The sequence below is a fragment of the Ictalurus furcatus genome, chromosome 23 (genome assembly GCF_023375685.1).
Source record: "Ictalurus furcatus strain D&B chromosome 23, Billie_1.0, whole genome shotgun sequence".
NCBI classification, from domain to species: domain Eukaryota; kingdom Metazoa; phylum Chordata; class Actinopteri; order Siluriformes; family Ictaluridae; genus Ictalurus; species Ictalurus furcatus.
The window spans coordinates 3,823,933-3,840,946 of NC_071277.1; the positions used below are offsets into that span (position 1 = coordinate 3,823,933).

The window sequence follows — 17,014 nt, forward strand, 5'->3', positions numbered from 1 at the left end:
AATACTTCGCCATCTCAAGAGCTGTTTCCAACACTTGTTCAGATCACTTCAGATAAATCTGTCGAGGTCATGTGTAATCCTGCTCTTAATTACACTATCCGTCCTATTGCGCTGCAGTTGCACACTTGTGCGGTGTAAGTGTTACACACCAGAGGTTTGAGGGAAAGTCGACAAGGGTCCATTGGAAACAGGATTGGAACGCGGGGGAAATCTGATACGAACTAAGGAAGTGCACTCAGAATGTCCAGGAAATAGGAGTTTACTGCCACCTAGAGGGGAAACCCAATCATTATTAAATCATTATTGTTATTAACAATACAGAAACATTGATTTGTTAGCAGTTAATTTTAGGGTTAGCGTTAAGATCAACAACATCAATAAAGATTTTTATTCTATTATTTCAGCGTTTTTTGGTTTATTTTTTCATCCATATTTCTTCCCAAGTATCCAGAGGTCTTTTATTTGATCATAATGTATGTGCAGTATTTTAAAAATGACATTTAATATTTAACCATCATATAAATCTAATATTAATATACTATTTGAATCACAAGCTAATGCTCCACTGCGAGAACAGTCGGCTCTTGTTACCTACGAAGTGCCTTATACGGTACGAGGACCTGATAAAATGGCGAACCTGATAAATCAATAATAATATACTTATTTGCCTTATATATACTGTCAAGCTCAAAAGTTTGCATACCCTTAAAACAAAAAAAGAAGAAGCCATAATAAGTTATACCTACAAGGCATTTAGTACTTCGTAGAGCCATCTTTTGCTTTAATTACAGCTATCAGTCTGTCCGGATATGTCTCGATTAGCTTTGCGCACCTAGATCAGTGAATACTTTGCCCATTCTTCCGAATCAAGATGTGCAAAGCAAAAGGTGCTTCAACAAAGTATTAGCTAAGAGGTGTGCACACTTACGCAAGCAAGTTATTGTACGCTTTTTTTTTCTTTTCCCCTTAAAACATTTCCATTCGTTTTCACCTTCATTTTGTTGGTTTCACATGAATGGTAGTAGGAAAAGTTCTGACAAGATTTTATCTCGAGGTTTTATTTTTAACATCACACAAACCGACCATTTTAACAGGACTGTCTGGACTTTTAATATCCGATGTAGTATATATGAATAACAATGTCTGCATATAAACACAGTGCATTGCCAGACTGAGTCATTTCATTACAGTACAAGACGTTTTTTCCAAACAATTCCATACGACACAGTTAAAGAAAAGCCAAGTGTTTTATCTGACTCTGATGTTCACTGTTGCCTGGTGCAGAATACAAGCCTGATTAAATGCGTAGCTTCACTAAATAAACCAAAACAGTAAATGAGATAAACACAACTTCCCATTCACGCGATACTGAACAGGAATATGCTGAGATTACCTTTCCAGTCCATGATAACCGCCTAATTTTCTGTCACACTTTCTGAATAAAAATCTAATAACAAAATACACATTTTCTGACAATATTCTGAAATGCGCACGATGACAAATCATATTTATTATAATATAACGGTACAGCTGATTACCAGCACATGCTTACTAGAGTACTGTGCATTAGTCACTGTGGAGAACTCAGGACAGAATAAAGAGGGTGTATATCACATTTTACACATAATTTATGATTAAAAAAAAGTGCTTAATGTGCATATATTTTCACAATCACTGTATTTTCCGGACCATAAAACAATCTCGAGCGTAAGACGCAAATGATCGCGCTGCTTTGATGAAAACGTCACAAACGTGAGAATGTGTGAATTTTATTTTTATTGATAGTTATGCTCAGCCTCAGCTGTATCACTCGAGAGATGTCCGTCTTCGCTGTTATTTTTAGTTGAACGAATTTTGTGGAGTCTATTTCCCAAAATGTAAACAAACTGGTAGCTTCATTTAAAAGACTGTGACCCTGACCAGGCTGCTACTAAGGATTGATCTTTATGCGAGCTTCGAGTCTGACCACTCGCTTAGGTACGAAAGTAAAAGCCTCGTACTAGCGCAAGGAATCTGCTGACGCTTACTAGCCAAGTTTGCTAGCTAGCTAGCTGTTTAGTTAGCCGATCAATGCTCTCTGTAAACATCAGCATACTCAAATTAGACTAGTTATATGAACATGTTTAGTTAAGTCTGGGCTATCTGATACTTTATAACAGTTTATTTAGTAGCCAGGTTTTTCCCCCCCCAAGTGCTACAACACATTTCTAAGTAACGAGTTATCTTCTTGAGCTTGTTAGCTTTGAGAACCATTTTTAAATAGCATTGTTAACCCATAACAGCTCACCAACACATCATCACAAAGTGAAAAATGTATTGTATTAGGGGGAAAATTTATTTAAAAAAAACAAAACAAAAAAAAAAACACTAAATTGATAGATTCTGTCACATTTTGTCTATGGTGAGTAACTCAATGAGTATATTTATGATTAAGACTTTGACAAATTACAGCCGCAATCCCAAATAAGTTGGGATGCTGTGTAAAATGCAAATAAAAACAGAATGCAACGATTTGCAAGTCTCACGAACCCATATGTTATGATGGCCGCAACACATCTCAAAGTTGGGACGGGGACAACAAAAGGCTGGGAAAGTAAGTGTTACTAAAAAGAACCAGCCGGAGGTTAATTGGCAACAGGTCAGTAAGATGATTGGGTATAAAAAGAGTATCTTAGAGAGGCGGAGTCTTTCAGAAGTAAAGATGGGATGGAATCTAGATGGAAGCATATGTTGCTCCAAGACCTGTATATATACATCAATATTCAGTATTGATGCTGCCTTTCCAGATGTTACAAAAGGTTCCTCCAGCTGTTTCTTTTTACTAACACTTACATTTCCAGCCTTTTCTTGCCCCCGTCCCAACTTTTTTGAGACGTGCTACAGCCGTCAAATTCAAAATGACCTTCTTTTTTCCTTAAAATGATACGTTGACTCAGTTTAAACATTTGATATGTTTTCTATGTTCTGTTGTGAATAGCATATGGGTCTGTGAGATTCGCAAAATCACTGCATTCTGTTTTTATTGACGTTTTACACAGCGTCCCAACTTTTTTGGAATTGGGGTTGCAGTATTACAATCAAGATAACGCGACATACACGTCATTTTGCCGTACGCCACCTCGACCCATCTCCTCTACAGTCCAGAAATTACAGTATATATGTATTGGCTTGGCTAAATAAATCAAATGAAATAAACTTACGAGGGCCATGAATAATGATTACGGCTACTTCAGGGCACAAACAGTCGCTTTTTAAAATAAAGAAAAGCAAAATATGTTGCACCTCCGAATAATCCGATTAACACCGTGGTGCCGATGAAGGTAGGCACTCTCTTCCTGGCCACTCTGAAAGCAGTCGGTAACACGGCTGATATGAGGATGTTGTTGACGTGTCCGAGGACCCTGCGGAACGTAGGGCGCTCCAGGACGCGCTCGTAGTATGACTCCAGATTGACCCGTGTGCCGTTGCCCCAGTAACGACGAGAGAGGCCGAGGAACTTGAGCCGATGGAGCGTGACGGCGAGCGAAACATCGGCCATGCTGAAGAACTCGCCGCACAACCAAGACTGCTGAGTTCCCTCCTCTATGGAAAGAGAGAGAAGTGAAATGCCACGTACATAAAAAGGAGATCTCATAAGCTGGGTTTACACGCAAAATTGAATTCTCTTGGTCGTACATTCATCCACCTTCAACACATTCACACACATCTTCTTCTCCGTGTTTAGGCCTTCCGTCCACACCGAGACACGCCCTCTCAGGTGGACAAATCCAATAAGGCCGTTTTCACGTCGTAGTGCGAGCGGAGAAAATGGAGATATTCAAAAACGATGACGTGTTTTCAGTCATGTGACGCAGTCGTGTCAACTCAAAACAAACAAGATGGTGGAAGACGCTGGACTGCAGCTGTTGTGCCTGCTATCCAATTTCATAGCTCTGTTAAAGATTAATGTCACTTTCTACAACCTTCAGACTGCTTTTTTTTTTTTTAAATAAAAAGCCTGACCGAAATGACGCAGGTCGAAGCTTCTTACATTTAGGGATGTCAGCGTTTTCAGACGTTTCAGTGTGGACAAGCAATTTCTGGGAAACGTTTGAGAACGACAGTGCAGGCAGAGAGAGTTTGAAAATGGAAGCCTGCAGTTTGCAGATCTATCCGGATTAATGTGAACGTAGCCTGAGATCGGTGATCTTCGGATGCATTACGTGACATGCTCTGATTTAGCGCTACTGCAAGCAAAGTCATCCAATGACAAAACTCTGGCACTGACAGACAGTTTTTATTCAGATCTCAGCATGTCTAAAAAGCCATTAATAGGAGGATGGCATGGAATGGAAACTCATTTTTCTTTTACAGTCAAAGAAGCCATTTGTTGCTTGTAACGCGACCCGAGATTGCAATGAAAACATATTTCACATTTTGTATGCGTTCTTATTTGTCTTTTAAGGAAAAAGGGTGGAGCCGAGAAGGTCAGTCTGGTCCAGCACAGCAATACTGCAAATCAACAGTTACAAAAGGTATATGATTATTACACGCCTAGAAACACATTTATTACAAATTACAACTGGCACCTTTAATTTGCACTGTAGCTAAGGATGGAGGTTTGTTACCTGGAGTCTCCTCTGCTCTCCTCTGCAGCTCGGTCTCCACCTGATCCATAACTTTCTCCAGTTCATCCAGAATCTTCTTCAGATATTTCACATTGTCGTGATCGAACAGCTTTGTCTGGACACATTGATATTCATATTTACTCATACAGTGCTTCTTATTACTCTCAAGAAATAAGGTAATAAAATGGTCAGCCATAAACGATACGCGTCATCATCCTCTTCGTGTTAATCGAATAGCCAAATAAAACAGACTATTTCAGAGCGAGGTGACATTTCGTACTTTTAGGCGTCTCTGTTTTGAGATATAAGCATCTTTAAGCTCTGGGTTTTCTTCAGCCAGTTTCTTCAGCTCTGATTCCGTGCTCCCGATCTGTGCTGTGAGAGGCAGAAAGTCACGTTATTACTTGGTAATATTCATTCCTTTTATTTACATTGATTCACAGCTTTATTTACATCTATCTCTCTTTTATTTTACACCGAATGCATTTCATTCACACCTTTAAAAAAATATATCTATTTTATAGTCGGCTATAATGAAAGTCAACTTGGACCTAGAGTGAAAAAGGCTCAAAAACAAAAAGATCCACAGTATAACTCCAATAACCAGAATATCATTGTACATGTTTAAATAACGATTATGTTCAGAATCTGTCCCGGGACGGGGTTGTGGAATTTATTTTGTAGTTAAAGTGGTCCGTGGCTCGAAAAAAGTTGAGAACCATTGATCTATCAGATACAAAAGTGTGTCGCAACACCAACGTTTTCTGAACTCGAAGGAAGAATAAACCATTTTTAAGAAAAGAAAAGAAAAAAAAAAAAAGAAGAGAAATCCTGTTAGCTACTTCAGGAAATGCAACTGGTTGCCAAAACTTTAGCACATGACACATTTCATGGTATTAACCAATCAACAAGTAAATAATACTTGTGCATGACAATTTACAAAATTACATCATGTTTGATTTTGTTCCCTGGAGAGGTTTTTGTAATGTCATGCCAGTACAGGTCATTTGACCCAGTGTACAAATTTTTGCACCCTAGAGAAGAATATTTGTTCAGAATATTTGTCCAAAATAAGGAACCATGGAAGTCAGCTCATGCCGCCTCCCGAGAACATTCACCAAACCATCTACTCTGTAATGGGTTTAACATTTGCTATAAAGGTGTCGGTAAGCAGATATCTGTGCGTGACTTACCGCGGATGCGTGTGTTGGCGTAGGCCGGGATGTGAGAGTCCACTGTGAGCTCAGGATGGAGAATGCAGCCATGTGTGTAAGCGTCCATGGGCAGCGAGTCCAGCAGCTCGCGGTAATGCTGAACTCTGTGATAATATGTACTCCCTGTCTCTGGAATCAGCTTTGGAGTATTCTCTGAACCATGCAGGAAAAACACACACACACACACAGATTAAAACAGGAATTTAAAGGTGTTTCTGAAGAATGTAATTAATGATACTAAAAAGGAGTTGATCTTTGAAGGTGCAGTTTGTAATATTTAGAAGTGTTTTTAAACCAGTAATAACCATATAATGTCTCAAATACAGTGGGTATAAAAAGACTGTACACCCCTGTTAAAATGGCAGGTTTTTGTGATATTAAAGATAAATGAACGTCAGAACCTTTATTTTCACCTACTAACTAAAGGGAAAAACCATAAGAATCATTTTAGTGGGAAAAAAATACAAATAAAAATTACAATAACCTGGTTGCATAAGTGCGCACACCCCTAAACTAATATTAATACTAATACTGAAGCAGCTTTAGATTTGATCACAGCATTCGAACTTTGTGGGTAAGAGTCGATCAGTTTGGCGCATCTTGACTTAGTAATACTCTGCCATTCTTCCTCGCGAAAGCATTCTAACTCTCTCAAATTAGCTGTGCATCTCCTGTGCACCGTCCTCTTCAGGTCACCCCACAGCTTTTTGATTGGATTTAGGTCTGGACTCTGGCTGGGCCCATTCCAAAACCTTTGTTGATCTGGAGGTTTGATTTGGGGCGTTGTCACGCTGAAAGATGAAATTCCTCTTCATCTTACGTGTTTTAGGAGAAGCCTTAAGGTTTTGCACCAAAATTGACTGGTATTTGGAGCTATGAATTTTTCCCTCCACACTGATTAAAGCCCCAGTTCCAGCTGGAGAAAAGCAGTCCCAAAGTATGATGCTGCCACCACCATGCTTCCCCATGAGGATGGTGTTATTTTGGTGATGTGCTGTGTTTTGGGTTGTTTTTTTTTTTTGTCGTGCCAAACATATCTTTTGGTATTATGGCTAAAAAGTTCAACTTTGGTCTCATCACACCATAACACATTATTCCACATGGCGTTCCACCCTAACCCACAGCCCAGAGATATGAAGAATTCAGGAGACTGTTGTGACATGTAGGAAACAACCAGTACTTTTAATGCTGCTGCAGGCCTCTTAGCAGCCTCCCTGACTAGTATCTCCTGAAATTCTCATCGATTTTAGAGGGACGTCCTATTCTTAGTAATGTCACTGTCGTGCCATATTTTCTCCACTTTTTGATTGTTGTCTTTACAGTGTTCCCTGGTATATCCAGTGCCTTGCCATTTATTTTGTAACCCTCTCCTGATTGATATTTTTCAACAGTGAGATCCCGTACCTGTTTTGTAAGCTCTTTGTGGCTTTTCCAGTTGGATGTTACCAAGAAGATGTCCGGAAAATCCAATAGGAACAGCTGGACTTTATTTGGGGTTAACCAGTCACTTTAATTGGTGGTGGGTGTATACTAATTAGTATTTAACATGAGTTTGTATGTGATTGGTTGATTCTGAACACTGTCACGTTCCCAGTATTTTTTTCCCCAAAAAAACATTTCTGGTTGTTTGTATGTTGATATTTATATGTTGCAATTTCACAATAAAGGTGAAGAAGGTTCTGACATGATTTAACTTCGTTTCAATTTTTTTTTTTTTTTTTTTTTTTACATCACAAAATCCTTTTAAAAAGCCATTTTAACAGGGCTGTGTAGACTTTTCTTATATCCGCTGTACCTATGAGTCACGATATTGGCATGCGAAAGATCCAGTTAGTGTTTAATTCTAAGCTTCAGTTTACCTTGTTTCTGGCGCTGAAATGAGCCAGAACAGGCCTTCATTATTCAACAGAGCAGGTGGAGTGAAATGAGAGGAAGTCTTGTGAATGTTTTCACTCTCATTACAATTTGTCCACAGTCAGCAGAGGGACCGAAAGTTAAAAATAAATAAATAAATAAATCAAACACTAAGAAAATCACACACTCACCATACACCGTCACCTTTATCCAAATTTCTGGTCATGATGAACTTAAAATGGTGATGAAAACACAAACAAATGTAAACAGAAAATATATCAAAAGGAACACTTTCTCTAACGGTAACAAACATAAAGGGTAAAATTACAGCAAACATACAACGAATAGTATACGGTGGTGCTTGAGAGCTTGCATAAATATGACCTAAAACATCATCAGATTTTCACACAAGTCCTAAAAGTAGATAAAGAGAACTCAGTTAAACAAATGAGACAAAAAATATTACACTTGGTCATTTATTTATTGAGGAAAATGATCCAATACTACATGTCTGTGAGTGGTAAAAGTATTGCTTTCAGTATCTGGTGTGACCCCCTTTTATAATTCTAAAGGGTTCACAAACTTTCGGGCACCACTGTAAACTTTTTTAATGAAAGTAAAGTAAGGTTTATTAAATGGATATAAATAAGATATTATGATGATGAATGACATGATGAATGGATATCGTCAGTATTATCACTGAAGTCTGATTTCCACTGCTTTCTGACCGTTTATTAGAAAACCCGTGTATCATAATGCATATTGTGCATCATGGAAATCAAGTATCGTGATATGATGTTTTATCATATCGCCTACCCCTATAGAAATGTAAATATTTGACGAATAATTTGACTAAACTAGCCAAAGCCCATTTAAACCGCCGTAATAAGGATTAAATGAGAGCTTAGCGTGTTTACCATCATTGAAAGTTTCCTCCAAGTAATCCATGATCTGAGTTGGGTCACAGATGACACGATCATCGTGCACCAGAACAGGAACTTCGCCGGCTGGGTTCAGACGCATGAACCATGGCTCATTGTGTTCACTCAGAGGCAAGCTCACATCATACTCCTTACACTGCAAACCCTTCTCAGCTATGGCCAGCCTCACCTGCAACACACATACAACAGACACGGTCCATAAATGTTTCCCTGCCTGGGCTGGTTTATTTGTTCGGCAAGAACCTACGGCTGTATGTGGAGCATATGTTACTGGACTGACTGTGGGGAATGAGTACTTTGTTTCTGAACATTCTTCACGCTTGAAAACAACTCATTTAAAAACTTGACACTTTTAACATAACTGATGGTTTATTAAACTTGCTGAAAACCTATTCTATAAATTAATATGGCAGCCATTTATAAGAATTAATACACAGCTAAAAGTTAAATGAAGGTCACCTTCATAAAGGTTAGTTAATTAATAAAGCAAGTGGTCATTTTATATTTATATCAATCATTTTTTTATTTATATATGAAATAGTCTTACACGGTGTATGGTTTATTGTATTCAGCAGCTCTTTTTATTTTTTTTTTTTACTGGAACTGGAAGGATACTGCATTCTCTGAAATCCTGTGCACAACACACATTGTTTGCATTATTTTGTCCCAATGTACATGAATGAGAGAATGATAAAATGCTTAGAATTGGTCAAATAAATGTGATCATCAGGACTGGAGCCATGCAAATATGAGGGTCAAAATTCACACCGCGTGTCATGCATTAAAACAAACAGGGAGCACAGTGTGGCAGCAAGAAGCTTGCCACCTCATAGCTCCAGGGTCCCTGCCGGGGAGAAAATAAGAAAAACCCAGAAAGCCTCATAGAATTTGTAATGGTTTTAATGGGAATCATATTGGTTTTAAAGGAAACTGTAATGGTCCCTGTGGGTCTCTTCTGGTAATTTGTTGCCTTCTGTTGGTGTCATAATAAGGACCAATAATGGTAATGGTTTTAGAATCCATTCGAATTTCTGCGATGGTTTCTATCGTTTTGTTTGTTTGTTTGTTTGTTTTCAGCAGGGCAGTCTGATACTGAGGTCAAATCTGTGTGGAGTTTCACATGTTCTCTCCGTGTCCATGTGGGTTTCCTCCAGGTTCTCCGGTTTCCTCCCACCTGCCAAAAACATACCAGTATGTGTGTGTGTGTGTGTGTGTGTGTGTGTGGGCAGAATTCCCTGCAGTGAACTGTGATAGGCTCCGGATCCACTGTGTCCCTGACCAGGATAAAGCATGTACAGATGATGAACGGATGGATAACTGAATAAATGAATTAACAGTCTGTACACACATCATATTCGGTACTGAAAGCACCATTGTAGCGGTTCGGCCAGTTTGTAACCATATTGTGCTCGTGTACTCTCACTATATGTACTACAATATATTAGTTCCCAGATGAACCTAAACTGTATAAGTTTATAGGGGGAAAAAAGGAGTGGGACACCATTATAGACACAGTTCTAGAGTTTATTTGTATTCTGCTTAAATTTAATACATGTAGGTCTTAAGGCAGCACTAGGCTATATGTCATAATATATAACGCTTTTCGAATTTTTTTTTATTATTTATTTATTTATATTTTTTTGGCACCGTGCTCCATTTAATGCTATGACCTCCCCGGTTCCTATAGACTTCATCAGGCTTATTCACGTTCACTTACCTTCTGTGAACAGAATGACTGGGTCCAGTGATAGAGAACCAGTTTCGACTCGTTCTTTTTGGTGCTCTCCATTTTTGCCTCTCTACCTTTCAGCATCTCTGCACCCGTCTCTTCCAGGAGGAGAGATTCCATCTCGTCCTGCGCCGCCATTTTAAATGTCAATTAAAGGGAGAGAACCTTTAACTGAGACTGGAAACAAAAGTACACATGCAGCGGAGACGTTTTATTACATTTTTATTATTATTATTGATCTGTAAAATCATGCGAAGTCTTTTTTTTAAAATACAATGTGCAGTTTTTAACTTTTATACATATATATTGTTAAAATAGATTTTTTGCAATGTATTAGAGCGGGTCCGTTGTCCCCGCTTTTTCACCCTGACTACTTTAGTTCCTACCTGCGATTGGTTCCTATGTGCCTCAGTTTCAAGAAATAATTCATTATGATGGTTTTATGACAGGATAAAGTGTGTAACTATGGTTTCCTTTATACATAGAACGCAGCTATTTTAATGACTTCGCTGACATTAAATAAAATGTGTTTATTACTTAAACTGACATTAAATAAAATGTGTTTGTAAAAAAATTTTTTTTAAAAAAAGTTACACCGGTAGATGTCACTGTATTATCGTTCCCCAGGTTCTACGGTTATAGTCATAGACAGGAATTTTAAAGATTTACTACAGCTATGGTTCTATCCTTAAAGCCTAATTTTGGATTTTGTACTACAAATACAGTGGCATTGCTCTTAGATAATAGGTTTATGAAGTGTACATTTTGTCATAATTATATATCGTTTAAAAAGAAAACAACAGACACTGTAATTAAACATCGGGTCATTCCATCTCAAGGGGTTCAATAATTGCAAACGTTGGTTGCTTGACTGTTTTTACTTTTCTTTTTTTGTGTGGAGTGATTACCTCTAGCTTTATTATTATTATTATTATTATTATTATTATTATTCCACCAATCTATCCATTTTCTGTACTGCTTATCCTTACTGGGTCGTGGGAACGTGGAGCCCTATCCCAGGGGGCATAGGGCACAAGACGGGGGACACCCTGGACGGGGTGTCAATCCATAGCAGGTCACAATCACACACCTATACACTATGGTCACTTTTGGGCATGCCAATCAGCCTACAATGCATGTCTTTGGACTTGGGGAGGAAACCGGAGTACCCCATTGGAAACCCCGAAACATAGGGAGAACATGCAAACTCCACACACACAGGGCCCTCAGAATCGAACAGAATCAAACCCTCAACCCTGGAGGTGTGAGGCAAACGTGCTAACCACTAAGACACCGTGCCCCCATTATTATTATTATTATTATTATTATTATTATTGTTGTTGTTGTTGTTGTTGTTGTTGTTATACTTGGTTTATACAGCTATTTGTGGAAACCTCAATATCTTGGTTCAGGAGGGGCTTAGCTCCTTGGAACAAAAACAGATCTGTAGAGCACATTACAATGTATATGTACATATATAAACATTTTGCACATTCATGTTCCTGAGACAAAACTGTGGTGTTGTTTCGCCTGTGATAAAAGCAGAGAGTGACTACAGCTCAGAAGATGTTTGCTGCTTTTATCACAGGAGAAACAATACCACAGCCCTGTTTATGACACTGTTCATCTGTAAAACACCCAACTGAACACTGTACTTCCATATTTGGATAAAAATCTATTCATGCATACCAACTGTACACCTGTACCAACATGATAGATCAGGCTGGTTCTTCAAATAACCTATGGGGATTTGAATTGAGGGGACTTTTAAAAATAAATAAATAAATAAATAATTTTTTTTTTTTAAAAGGCAGATTTCCACCCCCATAAAATAATAAGAGAAGTCTCAAACCTGAAATTGACCCTAAAAGTGGAACTCTGAGCAATCTTGAGCATTACATTTGGACTTAAGTTCTAAGTCTAAGGAACACAAAATATTTATATATGATCATATACCTGGTAATGTGCTCTAGAGATCAGTTTTTGTTCCAAGGAGTTAGGCCCATCCTGAGCCGAGATATTGAGGTTTCCATAAACAGCTGTATAACAAAAATTTGTTGTGTGCCATGACACAAAGATGGTCATCATAGTTAAACCAAATCAAAATTTAAAAAATTATTAATTAATTTAAAAAAGGTGATTTTGCAATGCAAATACATAGAGGTAATCACAAAAAAAAAGAAAAAGAAAAAAAAAAAAAAGAAAAATTAAAAACAGTCGAGCAACCTGCATTGGACCACTTGAGATGGATTGACCCTATAGCTATTCTAAAGCATCTGTAATATAGCTTATAACTGTTTGGAGAGAACCTCCATGTTCATGGAGCACCTCTTTATATGTTTCTGGTCTGACGGGGGGTGGATTAAAATATTTAGCTTCTGAACATACTTTGTGTATCAAAAATAATTTACAATATGATGACATACCCTAATATAACTCACTTTTAACACGAATGATGGATTCACTGAAATTCTCTACTGAAATATCCTTACAGCAGTTTGTTAAGCTAAATATGGGGCGAAATATCAAAATTAAGGTCACAGTTTATACAGGTTACTTATATAAAAAAAAAATCTGAAATATTAAAGACAGTTTGTAATTAAATGTCTATACTGTACTTTGACTGCTTGGCTAGCATGTATAGCACACCTGTGTGTCACCACTAACTGGAAATGTTAATGAAATATTAAGGACATGAGTACATTTTATTTATAAAGTACATTTAAAACAACAAACTTTGGCCAAAGTGCTGTACATAGCTAAGAGCATATAAATATGTAGAAAGAAAAAAAAACAACAATTAGACACTGAACATATAAAATGCTGCTAAAAGAAGAAATATGCATGACCACACAGATTAAAATGCAAATTTTTATGTTGTTTTAATTATGTTTTAGATTTAAAACCCATAAGCAAGCACGTCTGTCTTACACAAAATGGTCTTGCACTGTCCTGTGTGGCTTATTGTTTTATTGTATTGAGCTGCACTTTTTGTTTTTACTCAGACTGTAATCTTGCACTCGTATCTTACAACCATCAGGCATTTTGCATGTTGCATAATCCTGTTTACAGCACATGAATTCGTCTTGCTGTATATGGACAGGAAATTGATAAAAAAAAATATTTTTGAAATTGATCATTGTGGCTGGTACCATGAAGATATGAAGATAACAAAACCTACAGAGACTTCTTATAGTGTTGTGGTTCTGTTACTTCAAGTATGCTTTTGGATTTATAATGCAAATATGTTGCTGTGACATTGTTCTTATATAACATAGAGATATATGAGCTGTACATTTTGTCATAATTTTTTTCATAATAATAAAACAATGGACAGTGAAATTAATCCTACAGTGTATTATTTTAAAGCAGTAATCCATATAATAATAACATGGTCTTGCATTATTTTGCCTAAATAATTGTTGGCCATTGTAGATTATATAAATATATCCATCCATTCTACAGACCATTTATCCAGCACAGGGTTGTGCGGGATCCTGGAGCGTATCCCAGGGAACAGGCAGGGGAAAACCCTGGACAAGGTGTCAACCTATTGCAGGGCACAATCGCACACACATTCACACACAGTGGACAATTTGGAAATGCCAATCAGCCTACAACGCGTGTCTTTGGACTGGAGGTAGAAACTCGAGTATCCGGAGGAAACCCCCGAAGCACGGGGAGAACATGGAAACTCTACACGTATAGGGCGGAGGCCGGATTCGAACCCCCAACCTCCAACCCTAGTGTGAGACAAACATGCTAACCACTAAGATGAAGGCAGATGTTTGTATGTGGTTTTGTTTACTATAGTGACAGGTAATAAGACTACCACTACCAGTAATGTATTTTTCATGCACCATATTCCTAATATATAATATTCCAGGCCACAAAATATATACCACCAAAACAGGGTTGTGACTAAAACTATTCTGCTTTATCAGTCTAGTGCCATGATATTATTTGGGTAGTTCAGCTGATTGCTGTGGAATGATATACACCAGTATGTTTATTAAAATATGTATTCATGTAAAGTATTACTATTAATATTACTAACTATAGACTAACAGACTAAAATGCATCAATACGTCATTTTTGGACATTTCAGTACAGGTCATGCTGTACCTACTGCTTTTTCCTAAACGGCACCTGTATGGCTCAGAATGAAATTTCTTTTAATAGCTGTCCACCTACATTCACATGACCAATTCACATGAATAAAACATACCAACAAATTGATAATCTTGCATACAGGCATGACAAGAGATTTTCAGAAAAGACGGTTCGATTCGTGAATCAGTTCTCCTGACTCACGCTCAAAGAGTCGTTTAAAAAGAGCTGATTCGTTGACAAAACTAGGGTTGCCAGATTGGTCACTTTTGGTTAGTTTTGTGCGACTAAAATCGTGTTCTGACAGGTGGACAGGTGGATTTATCCATCCATCCATCAATTTTCCATATCGCTTATCCTACACAGAGGGACTCATGGCACCCTGGGAGGGGTGCCAACACATCGCAGGGCAAAATCACACACATGCATGCCTCCATGGAAATGCCAAAATACATACAAAGCATGCTTTTGGACTGGAGTACCCGGAGGAACCCCCGAAGCACGAAGAGACCATGCAAGCCCCGCGTGCGCAGGGCAAGAGGCGTGATTCGCCCCCTAACCCCGGAGGTGCGAGGCAAACGTGCTAACCATTAAGCCACTCTAATTCTCTAATCATTTTTGGCAAACGATCACTATGCAGTTGCGGGATTCGAACCCCGTCCCTGCAGGTGCAAGGAAAATGTGCTAACCACTAATCCATATCGTGTAACTTTACAGATTTCTATCGCAAAAGTGCAACTAAACTGAATCATATGATTAAACCTGTTGACAGCAGGTGCCTTAAGAGTGGAAACAAAATCAATCTGGCAACCCTGAATTCATCACTAGCGCTCCGTCTGCCATCCACACACGCACACACACACACTCCCCAAAACACACACGCACACTCGCCCTCCAACCCTGCCAGCCGCCTCACATCCATCTTCACACTCTCCTGTTAATGTTTATTTGCTTATGTTTATTTATTGTCCATCCTGGAAATTAAAAACACGCTGGAAAAGAAAAGGAAAAAAATAAGACAACATCAATAACAACAACAACAACAAACAACAACAAAAAAGGATTATTATTCATTTCTGAATGACGGGCGGCCGGTTCGACTTCGACGATGGCGGCACTTACTGCGGCGGCTGGGAGGGCGGGAAAGCGCACGGGCACGGCGTGTGCACGGGGCCGCGCGGCCAGGGCGAGTACAGCGGCGCGTGGTCTTACGGCTTTGAGATAGTCGGTGTGTATACATGGCCCAGCGGCAACACGTACCGGGGCTACTGGGCGCACGGCAAGCGGCACGGGCTCGGCGTGGAGCGCAAAGGACGCTGGGAGTACCGAGGTGAGTGGAGTCACGGGTTCAAGGGCCGTTACGGAGTCCGCCAGACCCGGGAGTCACCCGCCAGGTATGATGGCACCTGGAATAACGGACTGCAAGACGGATACGGGGTGGAAACCTACGAGGATGGGGGTGAGTAGAGATGAGCACTGATGTGTCCACCCACTTGAAGTGTAGTTTTAAAAATAATAAGTATAATAAGTGCTATAATAAGCACCTATATTGAGCTTTTTGTAGCCTACAAGTTGTACCAACGTTGGCAAGATGGATTAAAAGGTACCTGCTGAAAAAAAACCAAACAGAAACTCTAATGCTTTCCACTACAAATACCATTACAAACCATCAGATAACCGTTAAAACCATTACTATTACCATTATTGGTCCATAATGGTATCCACTAGACATAACATGCCACCAATAGAAGGCAACAGATTATCTGTAGAGACCCCCCATGGGAACATTAGAATTCCCATTACAACCAATACGATTCCCATTATAACCATTAAAACCATTGCAAATTCTGTGAGGGTTTCTATTGTTTGTTTGTTTTTCAGTCGCGGTGGTTGAAAGTCAGCCCTGGTGGCCCAACATTATCCCAATGGACAAAATTATGTTGGGCCAATGTTGGCACCCAGTATTGGTCCACTGAATTGGCCGATATTGGCCCAGTGTCAGTTCTATACCTGAGTAAATATCTAAATACCGCTTAAGTAAATTATGAGTAAAATGTATTTTTTTCAGAAAATATTGTTTGCATTTTTTTTTTTGGTTGTTTTTAGTCAATTTAACATCATGCAATTTCATTATGCTATGCTAACGTTACACTTTTTAATTTACAGCATTAAATAAGTGAGTGAGTTAGCATTAGAAGTTAGGTCAGACTGTATGCTAAGTTTAAAAAAAAAAAAAAATGGTGAGCAAATATTTACATGCAATTCAAAGAGCATAAGTACAAAAAATGAATGGGTAAATATTGTAAAAATGCCATTATGAGTCCCCCTCCCCCCTCCCCCCCACCCCAAAAAAAAAAAAAAGGTGAAAAGAGAGTTCACGAATATCACGCAGCAATATAAGCTCCAGTCACAAAGACTTTTGTTTTGCTTTTGAATAAATTATCCCTATGTGTAGCAAATTATATGGTTAGGGTCATGATCAAAAGCAATCATACGTAATTGTAATACAGATGAGATTGTAATTTGATCAGATTATGTAGTCAGATTCACGAATTTGCA

The 17,014-nt window shown here is 38.5% G+C and overlaps 2 protein-coding genes across 3 annotated transcripts in view; one reads left to right on the top strand and one right to left on the bottom strand.

Moving 5' to 3' along the window:
- Positions 1–961: 961 nt before the first annotated feature.
- Positions 962–10,487, bottom strand: gdap1 (ganglioside induced differentiation associated protein 1). The gene is made up of 6 exons (XM_053611791.1): positions 10,334–10,487; positions 8,593–8,785; positions 5,801–5,974; positions 4,888–4,982; positions 4,608–4,722; positions 962–3,582 (listed from the first exon to the last, which is right to left on the bottom strand). Exons 1-6 carry the CDS (start codon positions 10,481–10,483, stop codon positions 3,230–3,232), a joined length of 1,080 nt encoding a protein of 359 aa, XP_053467766.1. The 5' UTR covers positions 10,484–10,487; the 3' UTR covers positions 962–3,229.
- Positions 10,488–15,262: 4,775 nt separating this feature from the next.
- Positions 15,263–17,014, top strand: part of jph1a (junctophilin 1a) — a 43,369-nt gene continuing 41,617 nt past the window's right edge. For both annotated transcript variants that reach the window (XM_053611785.1, XM_053611786.1), the window contains exon 1: positions 15,263–15,914. In XM_053611785.1, coding sequence (XP_053467760.1) covers positions 15,536–15,914 — 379 coding nt within the window. In that variant the 5' untranslated portion in view covers positions 15,263–15,535. The remainder of the gene's footprint in view (positions 15,915–17,014) is intronic.